Raw genomic sequence first — 20,607 nt, 5'->3', positions numbered from 1 at the left:
AACCCAGTCAACTTAGATCAAAATATTAAATAAATATAATAGAAAATAAATTATATTTCATTAAAATTATAGTTTTATATTTGTCACTTAAAATTATAATACATGTTTCATTAAAACTTTTGAAATAGCCAAAATATCCAACATAATTATCATATGAATTTTGGATTTCTAAAATTTTCAATATAAAAATTATTAGAAAAAATAGAATTTTCTTATGTGGCTTGTCAACTCATCATTTTATAAATAAAAATTTAACTTTTGCAAATTTATAAAGATGAAGGACTTGCTTGAAATAAAATAAAAAATAAAGAATTAATCTGTTACAAATAAATAAGAGAAATGATCTAGTGTGTAGTTTTGCCTTTTTTTTTCTTTCCATCTATGCCAAAACGCTTCTAAAATTCATTTGAATTCATCAAAAACTTGCGTTTTGCACAAAAGGAAAACAATTAACTCGTGGATTCCGCATCACTTCTCAATTCTTCCGATTCAACTCACCTAGGTAATATAAATATACCCTTTTCTAGGTTTTTTTTCATCATTTGCTTTTTATTGTTGTTGCGGCAAAATATTGTGCATTATTTTTCTTCATCAGGTATATTAAACTTGTTTAGTTCAAGTGGGTGGTAAATTTGTTTTCTCATTTAATTTTTTTTCATTGTGTGGTTTATGATATTTGATAATGTTTTGAATATTTATTGTTGATTTTGTGCTTTTTTTTTTAATTTGTTGATACCCTTTTATGATTTTGAAGGATTTTTGTGTTAGAGATTTGATATTTGGGATTGACGTGATTTTTGCTTATTGTTTCGATCTAAGTCGGAAGCCCTGCTTTTCTAAGGTATTGTCCGATTTGGATCTTATTTAAACATTCATGATGTTGTCCTTTGTTTAATGATTCCTCAGTGAGTTTAGGAGATTGAATTTGCCACTGGATCCCTCAAGAAGGTAATGTATTCTTGGCGATGTTTTTGTAACTCAAACATTCTTTCTAATCCTCAAAAGAATCTACAAAAGCATTTGCATTTAAGGATATAAATATACACTTTTCTCAATTTTTCCGATTCATCTCACCCTCTTAATACAAATACACCCTTTTTTTTCTAGGTTTTTGTTTTTCATCATTTTCTTTTTATTGTTCTTGCATCAAAATATTGTGTTTTGTTTTTCTTCATCAAGTATAATAAACGCTTTTAGTTCATGTGGGTGGTGATTTTGTTTTCTCATTTAATGTTATTTATTTCGTTGTGTGGTTTGATATTTGATAACGTTTTGAATATTTATTGTTGATTTTATGTTTTTTTTCTTTCTAATCTGTTGATACCCTTTTATGGTTTTTGAAGGATTTTTGTCTTAAAGATTTGATCTTTTAGATTGACGTGGTTTTAGCTTAGTTTTTTCAATCTAAGTCGAAAGCACTGCTTTTCTAAGGTATTGTCCGATTTGAATCTTATGTAAACCCTCATGATGTTGTCTTTTGTTTAAAGATGCCCCAGTGAGTTGAGGAGACTGAATTTGCCACTAGATCCCTCAAGAAGGTAGTGTATTCTTGGACTTGTTCCCTCAAGAAGGTAGTGTATTCTTGGATCTGTTTTTGTAACTCTAACGTGCTTTCTAATCTTCGGAAGAATCTGCAAAAGCATTTGCATATAAGGGTAAATTATTTTTTCAATTGAACTTCAATCAGTTATTTTAGTATAGTTTAAAGTTGATTATCTTTTAGGGTATTATTCTTGTTGGAATTAGGGATGGCAATGGGTAGGGTATGGGTATGGTACTATAGTACCTATCCCCATACCCGCAGTTTGAAAAAATACCCGTACCCATCCTCATACTCGCGTGGGTAACAACTTTTGTACCCATACCCATACCCTATAGGTACCTAGGTACCCATACCCGTACCCGTTACCCACAATTTTACTAAAAATAAAGCGATCAATTATAAAATATCATATCGTTTTAATATAATTATTTTTATTTTTTAAGATTTTAATGCTGACTCATGAAATTATAACAAAAATTTTACTAACATCATGTTAAAGTTCATTTCTTTGTTGATATATTCACATTGTGTTTGTATTATGTTATAAATAAATTTTTTTATTAAAAATGTCTAATAGTTTAATAGTGTTGTATTTTTTAAAATTGATATACATATGTAATTATATAATAATATATATAAAATAAATATATATTACGTGGGTATGGGGCGGGGTGGGTACTAAGGTACCCGTACCCGCACTCATACTCGTTCATTTTTGCGGGTAATTACCCATACTCGTGCCCGTATCCAAAATGCGGGTTTTTACCCTATCCGTTATGGGTATTTTTTGTGGGTCCTCACTAGGTATGGGTCAAATTGCCATCCCTAGTTGGAATTATGTGCTTCCTGAGTGGCAGAACCAATGCCTTTATTTTTTACACCCGAGTTGAAAATAACATTGTCAGAAAATGTCCAGTATGTTGCCGTCCGCAGTACTACAATTGGTGAACTTACAGTTGTAGGCAATGGAGCCTCTATTACAAAAATGGAGGTATGTCAAATAGGAAAGATACATTTTTCTATGTTTACACCCTCAAAATAATTTGAGTTACATCTACATTCTACTCAATTTTTTTTATAAAACAGTTGAAGAATGGAGAAATTATTATTAATAGAAAATTTGAATTTCTTCTCTGAGGTACAAGGTCAAATTTATACTCACTTGTCTTTATATGCTTGCAATATGAAATCGACCCCATTTCGTAGTTTCAAAAGAAGATCTGAGGTAATATGGCTGTGTTGACTGACCATATATCAAAGGAGATGAATGACTTGAATTTGATTCGATTTCACAAAATTCCCAAGTGACCTGGTTTTGATTAGCGTGATATTCCAGATGAAAAGATCTTGAACTTAAATGGTTTAAATTTACCTTTTCATCTAGATGATCACGTCAATCACAACTAGGCCTCTTTCGAATTTTTTGACATTGAATCAAATTCAATTCATTCATCTCCTTTGATATATGGCTAGTCAACACAACCATATCACCTTGGATCTTCTTTTTAAACGAAATGGGGCCGCTTTGGTACTTCTAGAATATAAAGCCAAGTGAGTATAAGTTTGATCTTGTACCTCACAGGAAGGAATTCAAATTTTCTCTTTATAATAATTTCTCCATACTTCCAAGTTTTTAATAAATTTTTTGAGTATAATGTAGATGTAACTCAAATTATTTCAAGGTTGTAAACATAGAAAAATGTATCTTTCCTATTTGACATACCTCCATGTTTGTAATAGAGGCTCTGTTGCCTACAACTATGAGTTCGACAATTGCAGTATTGCAGACGGCAACATACCAGACATTTTTTGACAATTTTATTTTCAACTCGAGGGTAGAAAATATAGGCATTGGTTCTGGCCACTCAAAGGAAAGAATTCAAATTTTCTCTTAATAATAATTTATCCATTCTTCAACTTTTTTTATAAAAAAATTGAGTCGAATGTAGATGTAACTCAAATTATTTTGAGGGTTGAAATATAGAAACATGTATCTTTACGAGGATTTATTGTAATAAGAGTGATAGAAGCATCAACGAACCTATATATGAGCTATCGCAGAATGGTTTTGGAAAAGGTGTGAGAGCTATTTGAGATATCACATTAAAAACACAACAAATCTGACATTTTAAACATTGTAGCTTAGCATTGACGATGGGAAAGTCTTATTGGGGTATGCTGATTCGAGACCATAGAGGGCAACCTCTGTTTGCGACAACTAAGTCAGAGGAAATCCACATTTCTCCAACTCTTGCTGAGATTGATAATGTTATCATAGCTAGATTGTAGTAACTTCGATTGAGATGGTACCTTGATCTATCCAAGGAGCACGAATATGAGAATTTGATAATTGAATTTGACGCTGATGTTGTTGTCAAATGCCACTCTGGTAGACTGAAACTGGCTGAGATTGATAATGTTATCATAGCTAGATTGTAGTAACTTACTTTCATATTTATGTAACACTAGGTTGTCTTATATAGGTAGATCTAAGAACATGGCAGCTCATAGTTTGGTAGGAGTAGCTTGAATTATAGGTTCCAAAAGTTGGTTGTAAAATGTCCCAAATCTGACTGCATCTATTGTATGGTCTGAAGCTATTTTCAATTAATGCAATGTTTAAGTTTAACATGCACAAAACATTAAGTTCAATGATATAAAAGCAAACCTTTAATTGAATTGTAACTAATTCAATCATAATCAATGAATTCACGTTTCAGATAGCTAAAATATCACTATAGGTTCTAATCCGGTATCAGTTAACAGTTATCTAGGCAGGCTAGATCCGCAGAAAATTCACCACCACCATCATCTACTCCTATGCCCTTATCCAATGGCTTCGGTGTTATTGGTAGTTTGGTTGGTCCTCCACCTCTTCAAACAAGTTCTTCTTCTGACTCCAAATCTAACAGAGTTTTGGGATTGCCTTCACGCAAATTCACTGACTAGTCTGTCAAAGATTACCTAATTCGAATTCGCAAGACTGTAGAAAAAGAATGAAATTAAAACAAGCAACAAAATTGGCATGATATATAAACTTCGTCGTATCATGATATATGCAATGAACGTAGAGATGTGATTTTTGCTTATATATTGTCACGGAGGGAGTATCTTATTATTGAGATATCACCAAGACTTTCCCTTGACAATGCAGCAAAACATATATAGTTGTTAGAGTCTCTTTGTGATAGAGACTTAAATCATGGATTAGGCCTTGACTTTGGCCCAAGCCTAAAATGTGGAAAGGAATGAAAGAATGATGAGGTGGCAAAGAATGCATGAGGAGTGCATGTGCTGCATCAGGAATTGGTTATATATATAGTGCTTAATAGAAAGAGAAGATTCATTCACGTATTTGGTTAGTTTTTTGTGGATCACTTTCAGAGTGATTTGGGGAGCACTATGTGCTTTTGGGATTGGTAGTTCCTCTACCAATTTGTTACATGTTTTCATTACTCATTCTACTGTAATTTGAACCCTTTGTAATACAATTGCAAGTTTGCTTTATAATCCTGTTATCATTATCACTGTTTCATTCTTAAATTCATACACATATCTATCAATTGGTCCGACCTACCGGATCCGACGAGGAGACAGTAATGGAGGACGTTTGGACTATGAAGAAGCAATTACCAGATTTCATGGGGATTGATCCTGTTGGCTGGATCAATGCGGCTGAAAGGTTCTTTGAGAAGAATGAAGTTCCTTCTCGTGATAAGCTTCAGTGGGCTTTCATGAGCATGGAAGACAAATAAGCAATGTTGTGGTTTATTTCATGGAATGAAGAGCATGTGGATGCAGATTGGAAATCATTTTCCAGAGCTATGATTGGAAGGTTTGGTACACAGATGAAGCAACCATTGGAGGGATTGATCTTGGAAAATCCAAAAGCAAAAAAAGATTTGTCGAAAACCATGGGAATGAGGGAAGAACAATCTGTGAAGATGACAGCGGCGACCGCCGACGATGGAGAAGCAACCGTAAGGACAAAGATGGTGAGAGAAGAGAAGGAAGCAAATCGAGAGAACAAGATGAAGTCAGAAACGGGTTTGATTTTTGAGTCATCGCCGCCACAAAAGTTGTTGGATGTGTCGTCACCGGTCGGATATTGTTGGGAGAGGATCCCTCCACAGCCCAAGCCACCAGATCCACCAAACCTGTTGAAACCACCGGACACTGATTCAGATCTTACATTGCAACCGGCCGACACCAGTTTGCCGCCGTCGACGGTGCTTTCACGGCGAGGACCGCCGCCTGAACCGCCAGATATAAGCCCTCCACAGTCTCCGGTGACCAACATTTTTATGATTGGGGAGGATTCAATTTCTGATGAGTCACGAGATGTGCACGTTGCTGAAGGTAGGAAAGAGAAGTTAAGGGTAAATTGGGTAATGTGTGAATCGGGTCACATTTTAACCCTACTGGATCAAAACCATAATAATTCTAGTAAGTGGGGAAAAGGGAATAGAAAGTGGGTTGGAGCACAACTACTGAAGCAGGCCCAAAATAAAGTCTGTTTTCTTAATAATCCATGTGTTCAGAAAATACATGTTACACACAGGTTTTTCTCATTCAACCGGACCCGAGTCATAACCCGATGGAAACCCAACGGGAAACAGCAAATCGAATGCCCTGTCTTGCCGTCGTTTCTAGTGCGCGCTTCTCCACTGTTACAACAGTTCCCGAATATGTATTTCTCTCTGCGAGGCATTTCGGTGAGTGCGGCGTACCTAATGCAAACTCCTACTTTGATTAGGTCGTCGCCGTTACAATTTTCTCAAGTCCATCCACGGTCCTCGCGTCAAGCCCTTGTGGTGTGCGTTCTAATTTGGGTTGCAAAGGAGAAGGAAGAGAGTTGTAGCTATTCTTCATTTGGTATTGAAATTCTGACTAAAGGCTTAGTGGTGGGTGAAGGATGGTTACCAAAGTCAACCTTTATCAATGGGTATGCACAACAAGAGAGGTACGTGGAAGTTTTTAAGTACTTCAAAAAGATACAATGTGCTGATTCACATATGTTGTTTGGTGAAAATGTGACACATGGATATGTTAGGTGGATTTGTGTTATTAGAGATGGAACTACCATCATCACAGTTGGTGGTGATCTCATGAGTTTGAAGCTGAGAGAAGCATTTTTTGGGCATGTTTTTTGGTTTATGATGCTTCCTTGGTGCCTGATCGGTATGTACTGCAATTGTGATTCTCTAATTGGTGTGAGAAAATTGTTTGAAGGGTTAAATGTGATAGGAACTATATCATGGAAATCTTTGATCTCCAACTATGTGGGATGTGAGAATATTTTTATAGTTCTGAAACAAATCTCAGCTCATAAGTTTTTTGCGTTAAGTTCACATATTGATCAAGAGAATGCAACATTAATCATATGGGATGCTACAAATGAGGTTGATTGTCTCTTAGCTAAAGATGTGACCGATAACATATTTTTCCCTCTGCTTATAGTAGAAAGTAACTGCAGCATGGTTCCTAATGATGCTTATTGGTGGAGTAAAAAGGAAGAGAGAAATCACGGTGTACTTTGTACTTCATATGTATGGGGTCTTTGGCATGTTTGTTGGCCTTCAAGGCACACTGTGGAAGGATTGAATGAGGAATAGGGTGTTAATGCTTGTTTTGAGGAGTTGTTGGATTTAACCATTGTGAAAAAGATGTCATTGTATTCATCACTTGGGATCATACAATGGGATCCAAGTAAGCCCAATATTCCTATGCTAGTAGTAGTCTGTACTCATGAATGTGGCTGGAAAGGTTTTCCATCATTATATAGTTTCCTGAATTTTGTGCTGAATTTTGTTTATGATAGAGGGAAGCTTTGTGAAATCCTATTTGATAGAAACCACAAAATAGATGTTATTACATTGTCATTGAAAATCTGTACGCAGTGGTTACTTTTTGGATTAATGGGTCAAGTTCAAATCTATCATCAACATCAGGATTACGATGGAAAAGTCAAGAATGTTATGAGGCACTGGTTCCCCAATATATTAGTGCAATTAGTGTCCAACTTCAAGCTCATTCCAGTTTGTTCCTTCAACAAATTAGTGACCCTACCAAATGCTATGAGAGCTATTATTGAAGTCTGTTGGAGAATAATCTTCATCTGTCATGGGTTGTTCAACTTTGTTTTTGATAGAGGCAAGTTTGATGGATGTAAAATAAGTTCAACCTTGAGGACAAGGTTGTTTGAAGGGGTGAGTATTGATAGAGACTTAAATCATGGATTGGGCCTTGACTTTGGCCCAAGCCTAAAATGTGGAAAGGAATGAAAGAATGATGAGGTGGCAAAGAATGCATGAGGAGTGCATGTGTTGCATCAGGAATTGGTTATATATATAGTGCTTAATAGAAAGAGAAGATTCATTCACGTATTTGGTTAGTTTTTTGTGGATCACTTTCAGAGTGATTTGGGGAGCACTATGTGCTTTTGGGATTGGTAGTTCCTCTACCAATTTGTTACATGTTTTCATTACTCATTCTACTGTAATTTGAACCCTTTGTAATACAATTGCAAGTTTGCTTTATAATCCTGTTATCATTATCACTGTTTCATTCTTAAATTCATACACATATCTATCACTTTGCCTCTTGCAATAGAGCTATAACAATCTTTACTGAATCAAGTGAAATAAATAAACAAATGTTGCTTCAAAATTCTTTTTGAAGGATAACAAAGGATCATGTTTACAAAAAGCAGGCGGTAAACGGCAAGGCAAGCATTGTTTTTGGTTCACTACCAGATCCCTTGACATGCAAGGCAAAAGAGTGGAGAGACTGGGAAAAAGCTCAATGACGGCATACCAGAAATTTGTTTCAACTAAATTTATTTACTGGAAACTAATCCAAACTTGATAGTCATGCAGCAATCTTTGGTTTGATAGCAAACCGAATTACACTTTTTGTAGATAATTTCTTCCAGAAGTTAATTCAAGGTTACCAAATATTTGTTTTTAAAACATCATTAGGTCATGAAGACCTGCATTAGTATTTCAAACGGTAAACAATGTCATACATCGATGTTCGAAACAAGCTTTCTTCACCCTGGTCTTCAGACTTTCCTCATCAGAAGATACAACCTCTGATCAAGCTCAAACTTGTTAAAATGAGAGTGATCACCCTTCAGCAGCATCAGAAGCCCACCAAATGAAATTTGTAACTCCCTGCCAAAATGAATATGAATATGAGTGACATGAGTTTTAATTTTTAAAAGTATTGGCGACAGTTAAATTTCTGATCATTTTCTTACACTGATCCATCATCAAGCAGTCTATGCTAGCACTTGCCTAAAATTATATAGTTATTATAAATATTTTGAGATAATTTCCAAGATCTTAGACACACGCTATATATAAAAGATGTAAATAATATTATTTTTTGTTATGAGCCGCATTTTCTAATTTACACAAACAAATGTTACTAAAGGTCCAAGGAGATTTTGTGTCAAATATAAAAAAAAAAGTCCAAGGAGATTTAGAAATATCAGCTACCAGGCCACTTTTGGTACAGGAAATTATTTAGAACTAATCTTTGACAAATATTGGTTTATTATTTACACGAGCCTGAGTAAATCCTTAAAAAATGATGTTAGAAATAATTCTTCTTATGTAGTTTAAATTATAAATAAAAATGACATTCATTTACAAAACTATAATTATATATGAATCATGAGGGAAATGTGTGCGGATGTCTTAGTGAAAATGAAGGCTATCTCCAATTTAGATTTGGTGAAGGTGCTTACTCCTCCTAGGGACCTAATCAGACCTCTTCTCGAAGACGTTTGAGGCGTAGAGTTTATTAGGGAGTGATCCCTTGTTTTGTTTTTTTTTTTCTTTTTTTTTTCTCATTTGTAACCAAAAAAGTTTATATTATAAATAAAAATGGCATTCATTTTAAAAACTATAATTATATACAAATCGGATGATATTTAAATATTTATTAATAGTTTACAAAATTTACAATATACAAATGGGAGATTATTAACATAAATATTCAATGCGAGTGTGCAAAGTTTGGAATTTGACATGTTTGATGATGTTATGCTATTATTGTAGGTTGAACTGCTATTGATCACTAAAAAAAAGAAAGAAACTTTGTTAGAGTATTTTGAAGTTTATCCTATAATTAGAGTCAAAGTGGTGCTCTTTTCTTTGTTGCTTTTGGAAGCTAAATAAAGAGGTATCATGAAAAATCATTAGATGCTCAATCAATTCACACCAATAATTGCTTATTCCATGAGGATCAACCAAATCAATCTTATCAGCAACTATCTAATTGTTCTGCTCTGTGTCTCTTTAATTAGTAGAAATGTTTAATATGTTTATATTTACTTTAGAAGTGAAATTGAAAGATGGAAAATGCTAACATGATCTTTGAAAGAAAAGACAGAAAAAAAAAATTAAAAGTAAAAAAAATAATGTAATGTGACATGCTTTTTAATTTTTAAAATTATTTCATTAGTTAGTTAGAATTGTTAGAAATAATATAAAACCATTGATGTGGCTCTATCCTATCAGCTTAAACTTTTGGGATAATCAGTTATTTGACATGGTATCAGAGCTTCTGTGCTAAGTGGTCTAGAGTTCGATCCCGCTCCCCTCACTTTCTAATTAAAAAGTGAAATTTAAGCATATGGTAGGTGAAAGATTGCTTTTTTGGCCCCTATAGTTTCCTCTAAGGCCCCCCAATGTGACCATTTTGGCCCTTTAAATGCGTTTGGATTCTAGAATCCGAAACTTGTTTGTTATGGACCATACAATCCGAAACTAGTTTAAACAAGAAATTGACTGGCTATAGCTGGCTTGTACGTGATGTTTTGCCCAGGAAAACATGGGTTTGGACTGTACAATCCGAAATTCCTTATTTTTAATGTGTTTGGATTCTAGAATCCGAAACCAGTTTAAACAAGAAATTGGCTGGCTATGGCTGGCTTGTACGTGATGTTTTGCCCAGGAAAACATGGATTTGGATTGTACAATCCGAAATGCCTTGCTTTTTTAATTTTTGCATTGTTTCGGATTGTACCAACCGGAAATGCTGACATTCGGTTTGTAGGATCCGAATACAGCCTATATAGCCTATGTGACAGAAGTTGTACTTTCATAACCACTTGGACACTAGGGCGATTTTTTGGCGTATCAGAGGCTTGAAAACAACGTTTATTCACTCAAAGAGGGTCGCAATGCTCAATCGGAGTCATACAAGAGGTAATATGCGCTTTAAACCGTTAATTTTTTCAATTTTCATGGTTTTATGATCACAGTCGCCTTTGGATCACACAACCTGAAACCATTTCGGATCCTACATGCCAAACCGTGCAGTTTTTTAAAATTTTGTAATTTGTTGTTATAGGTAGGGTTTGGGATGGCCGAACCTCTGTTTGAAATGAAACCGAACATCGATGAACCCGACATTGCACAACCTAATGTAGTTGAACCCGTCTTAAGTTGTAATTTTCTTATAGGTTCGCTTGTATTGTTTTTAAGTTTGAAGTTGTAATTTACGTTTTAGAGTTTGAAGTTGTAATTTATTTGATTATGTTTGAAGTTATCGTATGTAAGGACAATAGATATTTTTAACTTTTAATTTAGTGCAAAAGAGCAAATTCTGAACCTGCATAATGTTGACTTTAACTTGTAAATATTTCCTGCAGAAAACATGATTTTGGACTCTACAATCCAAACTTGTAATTTGCTTGTCCATTTCGGTTCGCAGGATCCAAACCTGTAATTTTCGTAACTATTTCGGTTCGCAGGATCCAAACCTAATTTGTTTCGGATGGTAGGATCCAAACCAACATCCACACACAATTTTTCCTTGCAAAAACCATGTTCCCATCTATATTTGGCTTGTTTCGGATCCCACGATCCACATCTAATGTATTTCGGACTCTAGAATCCACATCATCCTGAACCCCCCAAATTCAAGGTTATTTTGGGATTTTTGGGGGGTTTAAGAGGAACACGGGGGGCGAAAAAAGCTATCTTCTGGTAGGTGGACCTGCATTATCCACGCTTCAAGCCCAAATGAGCTCTTGTGTGAGTGGGCGTACGTGTTAGAAATAATATAAAATCATTGATGTGGCTCTATCCTAACAAATTTAGCTTTTGGGATAATCGGTTATTTAATAAGAATCTCTATTAGTTTGTTAGAGTTGGTTATTATTAGTTGGTTGATTCCCAAATTGCTCTATATATAAAAGTCACTATTGTATTATTTTCACCATCTTTTATCAATATTATTTTTACTATCTTTCCCGCTTTTTAAGCTCTAACCCTTCATTTCCTCTAAACCATGAAAATCGTAACATGATATCATCACCTCGATTGCGATTTCTGGAAACACATTCCGCTTTCGTATGGACCTAATTTACGATGTCTCTTACCAATTGAGTTAAGCTCGTATGGACCTAATTTACTTAGTTTTAGGTATCGTTTGACCTAACTTTTTTTTTTCTCATTTTTTTTAGAAGTAAGAAGTTAGGCCAAATAATAATTGTTAAAAGCTTTAGCAAGAAAAAAGCGGCTGAAAAATTATAGTAATATATATTATCAAACATATATTTTAACCTTATTATAATAAAATAAAATAATAAAAAAATAATGTTTAACTTTTTTTTTTAAAGTAAGATTTACCTTTATAGTATAAATAATTTCTATACATAAAAGAAAACAGACCAAACAGTACCTTAATATTTTCTCATAAGAAATAATAGTACAAGTGAATTATAAATTTGAAAATTTTAGTTTAAAATTAATAAAAAAATTGTGAAAAAAAAACTGAGTCAAAAAGGGGTTTAGGTAGAGTGAGTATTTTGAAACGCCGAGACTTCCATCCTTCACTCGTTTCCGTAGCTGCCTGCCTACCCACTTCCGTTGGCCACTGTTCCTTTCATCTTCTCTCCGGTGAGTCACTCTAACTTTCCATCAACATTTACACCATTTCTCCTCTGTTTCTCTTAACTACCGCACTTAATTTCTCTCAGTTATATAGATTCGCTTCACCTAGGGTTCCATCGATGCTTATTTTCTTTTTTTTTTTACTTTGATTATCTTTGTTTCTTACTTCTTCTAATCATTTTGTTTTCCTTCAATTGAGCTTCGTCTTCTCTTGGTACAAATGGTGGTAGTTTTGTACTGATATTATTCCAGGGTTTTGTTAGTTTCTTGTCAAATATGTGCCTTAATTTGATTGAAGCTCACCGATTTTTGTGTTTTGTAACTGTTAATCTGTTATGAGTAACTTTTTTAATTTCTGATCAGTGTTGTGATAGTGAATTAGTGATATCATTGTTGATTTAAACATTGGTACTTTCTCCACAAATCGTAGCTCAACTCGCAGAAATGCCGAAATTGCTAGGTCAGATGCCATGACTGGGGTTTGAACCCCGGTCCATCCACTTTGGGTGCGTGGGTTTTCAGTGGCTTGCCATTTCGTCTGTCTACCCAAAAAAATAAATAAACATTGATACTTTTTGTGATTAGTGTGATAGTGAATTAGTGATACCATTGTTGATTGAAATTTTGGTGCTTATGCTATTGGTCAATATTGTGTGTTTGTTTAAGGTTGCTCATTTAAGGATGGTAGTGCAATTGTAATGTTAAGAATCGAAGATTGTTTCTTGGTTTTGGTTTTCTTTGTTCTATGGCTTATGTTTGGTTTGGTATTCTTTGTTCTATGGCTTATGTTTGGTTTGGTAAAGCTTAACACCTCATGCTTATGTTGGATCATAGAGAAGATTATAAGGTTATGTGTTTAGAAGATGGGTTTTGGAGGAAAAGGGTGTTGAAGACTTATTTTTCATTTTCCAAATTAAAGAAATCATATAATATTTCTCACAAACATACCCTAAAGTTTTTTGGCCGTGTGCTATCTGGTTGAGGGTTACTGTGCTCAGTTTATTCAATTTATAAGTGCTGAAATTTTATGTTTCTTCTTATTGTTCAAGTACCACAAGTGTGTTTATTCAATTACACTTTTTCATAGAATTAAAAACTTTTTTTCATGACTAGGGTTGTTGGCTGGTTTTACTAATAAAAGTATGTGTTAGGCGCTCAACCCGAAACCAAAGAAAATTGATTAGTTTGGGTATTCGTTTTGGTCATATTCGACCCAACCTGTAAACACCCCCACCTCTGTGCTTCCTACGATCAAATTCCCAAATCCCTACTTTATTTCATTCTCCACTCTTTCCCCACTTAGAGAAGGGAAGGAACTAGTGGAACCCAACCTCCACATACTGGTCACAAGCATGCTCGGGTCATATGCGCTATTTTATACTATAACGTCAAAAAATTATTTGTATAAATAATAAATTTAAAATTGAAACAGTAGGTATTATCAAAATAATAGTAACAATAGAATTTATATAAATTTGATATAGATGTTAAATATGTGTTTATACATTTAAAAAACTTAGGGTGTGTTTGATTTGTTAAAGGGTAAGTACTGGACAGAACAGTACAAGACAGAACAGCATAACACATGACAGAACAGCACAGAACAAACTTTTGGGATATTGAACATTTTTTTGTCTTATACGATATTTTGTTAATAAAATGGTATTTTGGCATTTTAGACAACTTGTACTGCGGACAAAAAGTTGTGCTGTGGTTTAGTGAGGGACAAAAAATTCAGTTTTTGTCCTGTCCATTGCCTCCCAGTTTGTCCAGTTCCTGAAACAGTTTTACAATCAAACACAGTACAACTACAGTTGTCCTGTCCAGTCCCTTATTTTTTAGCAGGTCAAACGGACCCTTAGGGTGTGTTTGATATGTTAAAGGATAAGTACTGGACAGAACAGTAGGGTGTGTTTGATATGTTAAAGGATAAGTACTGGACAGAACAGTACAAGACAGAACAACACAACACATGACAAACTTTTGTGATATTGAACAATTTTTTGTCTTATACGATATTTGGTTAACAAAATGGTATTTTGGTATTTTAGACAACTTGTACTGCGGACAAAAAGTTGTGCTGTGGTTTAGTGAGGGACAGAAATTTCTGTTTTTGTCCTGTCCATTGCCTCCCAGTTTGTCCAGTTCTTGAAACAGTTTTACAATCAAACACAGTACAACTAGAGTTGTCCTGTCCCGTCCCTTATTTTTTATACATCACATTTGTAGTTACTTTGGGATCTTCTTCGTTAACATTGATTAGCAATATCTTTAACACATTCTTTAAAGTAACTCTGGAAATGACAACATATAATTGACAATAGAAAACAATTGATGTAAACATAAGTTTTTTTTTTTTTTTTTTTTATATTATAAATCTCATTGGAGGATTCTGAGTTGATAAACTACTTCATTATCGAATTTGTCATTTATATTAATTTGAAACTTATTGGAGCAAAGATAAACCAACTTTTTTTTTTTTGGTTACAAAGATAAACCAACTTAACCCATACTCAAGATCGAATATGATAAAAATCATGCAGGGCATACGAACCATTAGTAAACAAAAATTTATCTAATTTTTTTTTTTTACTAACATTAGGAAGTAGTCCTAACAATCGACCAACTCATTATATCCACAAAGATTGGACAAAAGATTATTAGCAAAAACATTAACTATTTTGAAAAAAAAACAATAAAATACACAAAATAATTAAAATGAACAAAAACCCAAAATAATAATAATAATAATAATAATAATAATAATAATAATTTTTATTATTATTATTATTATTATTATTATTACAATTAGTACCACACATTAAATGGATGTAAGTGGATGATGTGGCTAAATGAAATGTTTTTATTGGTTTGTGGATTAGGGTTTAGATAGGCAATTGGACAACTATCTAGGAATTATATATATAGAAATAAAACAAAAATACAGTAAAACAAAAAGAAAGAAACGAACGTGAGTGAGTAAGAAACAAACGTAAAGTGGAAATCGGAACTTTGAGAGAAACAAACCCTAGATTTTTCTCCGACACGGTGAGTCTTTCTCCTTGGTTCTCCGTTTTCCAATTACAGATTGTTCGTTCTAGCTGATTTGTGTTGTTTCATGAACGAATTGCGATCCTTCTGTTTCGATTTTGTATATTTTTTGAGTTCCGATCCCTCTAACATTGTGTATTTTTTATGTGTTGATTTTGATTTTGTGCTGTCTCGATTCTATGTTCAGTGGTGAATTGATGAATTTGGGGGTTTTAATGGGGATGAACAGTAGGACTGGTTTTTGGGGAAGGAGCTAGGTTTTCTTAGGCGAGTGAGTGACTATGGAGGCCACGGATTGTGAATTGGAGTGAGTGACCATGGAGGTCACGGCTTGGGTGTTAGAGATGATTGCAGTTTTTGTGTAGTTCTCCTTGGATACTAGTCTTTTCTTATTGTTGATTGATTTGGCTGGTTTGATTTTATTGTTTGGTTTAGTTGGTTGGTTAGTTAGTTAGTTAGTTTATTTGGCCTGAGTTGCTAAGTTCTTGCTAAGTTTATTTGGGGGGAAGTCTAAGTTAATTCGTATTGCTAAGTTTGTATTATTTTTTTCAATTATATTATGGTTTGTGATATATGCAACAGAGATATAGTTCTGGGTTTTTTTTTTTTTGTTGTTGTTGCAATTTGTCCACATTTTCTAAGGTGAACCGGTCACCCAAACCAACCAGTATTTCATGGGGTTAGTTTGGTACAGGTCCATTTACAAAATTTGCTTAAAACCAGACCTGAATGAGCCCGTAGATATTTGATTGGTTTGGATTTTTTTTCCCATTAAATACATCCCGTTACACCCCTATGTACCCTCTTCATGACACTCTTTTTTATGAAGAAATTGTTATTGTTGTACATTTTTGTTCATTTGTTTTTCTTGTATTATGCTGTTATTGATGGTTAAAGTTACGTTCTTCCAGAGGTATTGAGGCGAAAGAGTCCGGTTATAAATCAAACCAGTTTTGTGATTCTAGTGGTTGCTTGGAGTTGATTTTCAAGAGACAATGGTGGGTTTGCTTTCCCTTTAACTGTGGCTACTTTGATTGCTCTATTTTTCCTACCCCTTCATTTGAAGCCAAACATGTTTTTTGAATTTCACAAGCATCTTCTGATTCTATTTGTTCCCTTTCTTGTATATTCCTTTTTTTGTTATTTATATTTTTGGTTTCATATTCTTGTGTTTGTGTCATTATAGCCTCAAGGAGATTATATAGAGCGTTCAATAAAAGAAAATGGCCGCCGTTTGGATTACGAAGAGCGCAAACGCAAGAAGGCAGCCCGTGAAGTTCACAAGCACTCTCAAAAGGCCCAGAAGGTTTCACTTACTCCCAACTTCCCTTTTTTTACCCCCCCTCTTTTAGTCTTTAATTCATATTACTTTTATTTGAAAAGTTATGTATTTGTATATTGTTATAATCTAACTGGGTTTTCGTTTAATTTGAGTGGACAGACACTGGGTATTAAGGGTAAGATGATTGCCAAGAAAAATTATGCTGAAAAGGCACAGATGAAGAGAACGTGAGTTTTTTTGCCATTTCTTTCTTTTTATTTTTATCTTCTTTCTTCATAATCATATAGCAGGCTGACCATTATCCATATTTATGTCATTGTTTAGCCTGTGATGGTTGTGATATTGCATGTGTTTATGGCGATAATATTTGTGCTTTATTTCTTAAGTCTAGATTATTTATGCTTATTCGAGAGTTGTTGGTTGTTGTTAGATGATAATTAGCAACATTAGATTTTCATCGATGTGGATTTGTTGGTAAAATGTAATAGAGAATGATTTCACTCTTGTCTGTCAACAGTTTGGCCATGCATGAAGAGTCAACATCTAGGCGCAAGGCTGATGATAATGTTCAAGAAGGAGCTGTTCCTGCATATCTTCTGGATCGTGAAAACACTGCCAGAGCAAAGGTATGTCACTCATGCAGTATTGACAGACAATTTTGACTCTTGATTCTCTTGCACACTGAAGTAATGTTGCTATTTTCTATTTTTAGATTCTCAGTAACACCATCAAGCAAAAGAGGAAGGAGAAAGCTGGGAAATGGGATGTTCCACTACCTAAGGTGAGGTTCCATTCAATACTGTAATTTTCTTCCAATTCCCGAACTATGTCCTTCCCCATTAGGAAGGAAAGTAGCCGTGAGGAGTGGTGTTCCTTTTTTTTTGAGTTATAACGTATATGTGTGGCTTTTCATTTCCTCAGGTACGTCCTGTAGCTGAAGATGAAATGTTCAAAGTTGTCCGCACCGGTAAAAGAAAAAGTAAGTATTACATTTATTGCTTTTGGTATTATGATCTTCATGCGACGTGATCAAAGGTTACTTTTAATAATTAGCACAGTAGGGTTATTGTTAGTTTGACGTACGTGATTGCCATTTGATTCTATTGTCTTGTAGTTCCTTTTAAACACATAACGTGGTTTTATATTAGACAGAATGCATATTGATCATTTTTAAAAGCAGTATGTTAATATATGGCTCACCATTTTGCAGCCAAGCAATGGAAGAGGATGGTTACAAAAGCTACATTTGTTGGGCCTGGTTTTACCAGAAAACCCCCAAAGTATGAGCGGTTCATTCGTCCTACTGGATTGCGGTTCACTAAAGCTCATGTCACTCATCCAGAACTTAAATGCACATTCAATCTAGAAATTATTGGAGTGAAGAAAAACCCCAATGGCCCTATGTACACCTCTCTTGGTGTCATCACCAAGGGATCTATAATTGAGGTATTTATATTTCCTGCTCTTCTTATTATTGAGGGTATATTGTCGTAGTCACAATTTAAGGCACATCTAAGTTGATCCCACTTGACCTTTTCCAATTACACTGATGTGTACTTTGTTAAGGACCCGTTTGGATTGGCTTATTTTTGTCCTTATGTGAAATAGCTTATGCAAATAAATAAGCTATTATGTATTATTATAAGCTTTTCAAGGTAGTTTATGAGAAAACAGCTTATAAAGGTACAATATTTTTTAGTGGAAACTTATGAATTAACATATAACTTTATTTATTTGCATAAACTATTTTCATAAGCTAAAAAATAAGTTAAATTCAACCAGGCCCTAAATATAAATCTAGTATGAACAAAATGTGCTCATATTTCTGCTTACTGTAATTTCAGGTGAATGTAAGCGAACTTGGTCTGGTTACACCTGCAGGAAAAGTTGTGTGGGGTAAGATTATTTCCTACTACTATTTTGGTTTTGTCATTGTGGTTGAAATTTTAACTGATATTGATGCATTGATTTTTTGTTTGTCATTAATTCAGGTAAATATGCCCAGGTTACCAACAACCCAGAAAATGATGGTTGCATAAATGCTGTTTTACTTGTTTAAGTTCAGATTAAGGATTAGAGGTCAAAACCAGCTCCCATTATTTTTGTAGTCTCGTAGGTACGACTGTATTTGTCCGGAAAAATGGCGAAGAATTTTTGTTTTGATTGGGATATTGACATGTTCTAGTATAATATTCTCCTTATTTGGTTAATCAATGCAATGGTAATCACTTCTAGCACTTTAAGGCAAACTCTACAGCTTTATAATGAAGTAATATTGTATGAGCAACATTTTAAGAGGCTACATTTTTGTTGTGCAAATAATGTTATCAATGTCATGTATTGCACAATTTTAATGATCAGTGATCATTGAGTAAAAAAACGAAAGCAATCTGGACATGAACGAACTTTATGGGCTCCTCCCAAAGAAATGAATGTTTTAAAATGTGGATTATCGTTCAAAAAAAAAAATCTTAGTAATTTTAGAATGCTCATTATAGAAGATGGACATGTAATTTTAGATGCATCATTGTTCACGGCACACCCTTAGAACGATGTTGTAAGGTAGTCCTACACTCCTTGTTAGATGTCATCTTCTTTTTTTGGTCGTTGGAAATATATTGTATGGTGTAAAAGGTTGCATTACCTCATCTAAATCAGCATCAACCTCAACGGATTCCAATGTGTTTCAGGTATAGCCTTGTCTCATCCTCAGCTTGAGTTGCAGCATTAGTATCACGTAACTTCGTTTTTCAGGCCGATGCTTGTTATGCTTATTCTTACAACCAGCCTCAACAATTGACTCAAGTATATATTAAGAAATATGAGCCTCTTCATAATATTAGCCATCATCAAAATGTTCAGTTGCATGATTGTCTTTCGGATGAACAAAGTCACCCTGCATAGGTCACTGTTTAATTAATACAGATTTGATTAAAATAATGAGAAACAAATATGTATCAAATATTGAACCGTCATCAACTAAGTCACTGTTTAAGCCGTAAAAATATGAGAGACATGAGTTTTAATTTTTAAAAGTATTGGCGACAGTTAAATTTCTGATCATTTTCTTACACTGATCCATCATCAAGTAGTCCATGCTAGCACTTGCCTAAAATTATATAGTTGTTATAAATATTTTGAGATAATTTCCAAGATCTTAGACACGTGCTATATATAAAAGAATTAAATAATATTTTTTGTTATGAGCCACATTTTCTAATTTACACAAAACACATGTTACTAAAGGTCCAAGGAGATTTTGTGTCAAATAAAAAAAAAAAGCTCCAAGGAGATTTAGAAATATCAGCTACCAGGCCACTTTTGGTAAAGGAAATTATTTAGAACTAATCTTTCAAATATTGGTTTATTATTTACACATACATTGTGCGCATGAGTAAATCCTTAAAAAATGATGTTAGAAATAATTCTTCTTATGTAGTTTAAATTATAAATAAAAATGGCATTCATTTAAAAAACTATAATTATATACGAATCGTGAGGGAAATGTGTGTGCGGATGTCTTAGCGAAAATGGATGTTATCTCCAATTTAGATTTGGTGAAGGTGCTTACTCCCCCAGGGACCTGATCAGACCTCTTCTCGAAGACGTTTGAGACGTAGAGTTTATTAGGGAGTAATCCCTTGTTTTGTTTTTGTTTTGTTTTTTTTTCTCATTTGTAACAAAAAAAAAAGGAAATTTATCCCTTATGGCTTATTGGCGGCTGCAGGCCGCCAGGAATTCGTCCTCGAATTCTGTTCTTGGAGGCTGCGGGCCGCCAGTAATGGTTGCAGGTCCTCATGTTTCTTGGTGGTTTCAGGCTG

The 20,607-nt window shown here is 34.1% G+C and overlaps 1 protein-coding gene and 1 long non-coding RNA gene across 2 annotated transcripts; one reads left to right on the top strand and one right to left on the bottom strand.

Moving 5' to 3' along the window:
- Window positions 1-8,365: 8,365 nt before the first annotated feature.
- LOC123890053 lies at window positions 8,366-8,849 on the bottom strand. The gene is made up of 2 exons (XR_006802692.1): window positions 8,805-8,849; window positions 8,366-8,718 (listed from the first exon to the last, which is right to left on the bottom strand). It is a non-coding gene; the product is annotated as an uncharacterized LOC123890053 (long non-coding RNA).
- Window positions 8,850-12,329: 3,480 nt separating this feature from the next.
- LOC123890052 (ribosome biogenesis protein NSA2 homolog) lies at window positions 12,330-19,088 on the top strand. Its single transcript, XM_045939590.1, has 10 exons — window positions 12,330-12,459; window positions 16,416-16,502; window positions 16,691-16,810; window positions 16,946-17,013; window positions 17,304-17,412; window positions 17,499-17,567; window positions 17,708-17,765; window positions 17,997-18,232; window positions 18,631-18,682; window positions 18,778-19,088. The coding sequence occupies exons 2-10, from the start codon at window positions 16,500-16,502 to the stop codon at window positions 18,843-18,845; spliced, it is 783 nt and encodes a 260-aa protein (XP_045795546.1). The 5' UTR covers window positions 12,330-12,459; window positions 16,416-16,499; the 3' UTR covers window positions 18,846-19,088.
- The last annotated feature ends 1,519 nt before the right edge of the window (window positions 19,089-20,607 follow it).

This window comes from Trifolium pratense, linkage group LG6, assembly GCF_020283565.1.
Source record: "Trifolium pratense cultivar HEN17-A07 linkage group LG6, ARS_RC_1.1, whole genome shotgun sequence".
Classification (NCBI taxonomy): Eukaryota; Viridiplantae; Streptophyta; class Magnoliopsida; order Fabales; family Fabaceae; genus Trifolium; species Trifolium pratense.
This window is presented reverse-complemented; position numbering and strand designations above follow the sequence as displayed.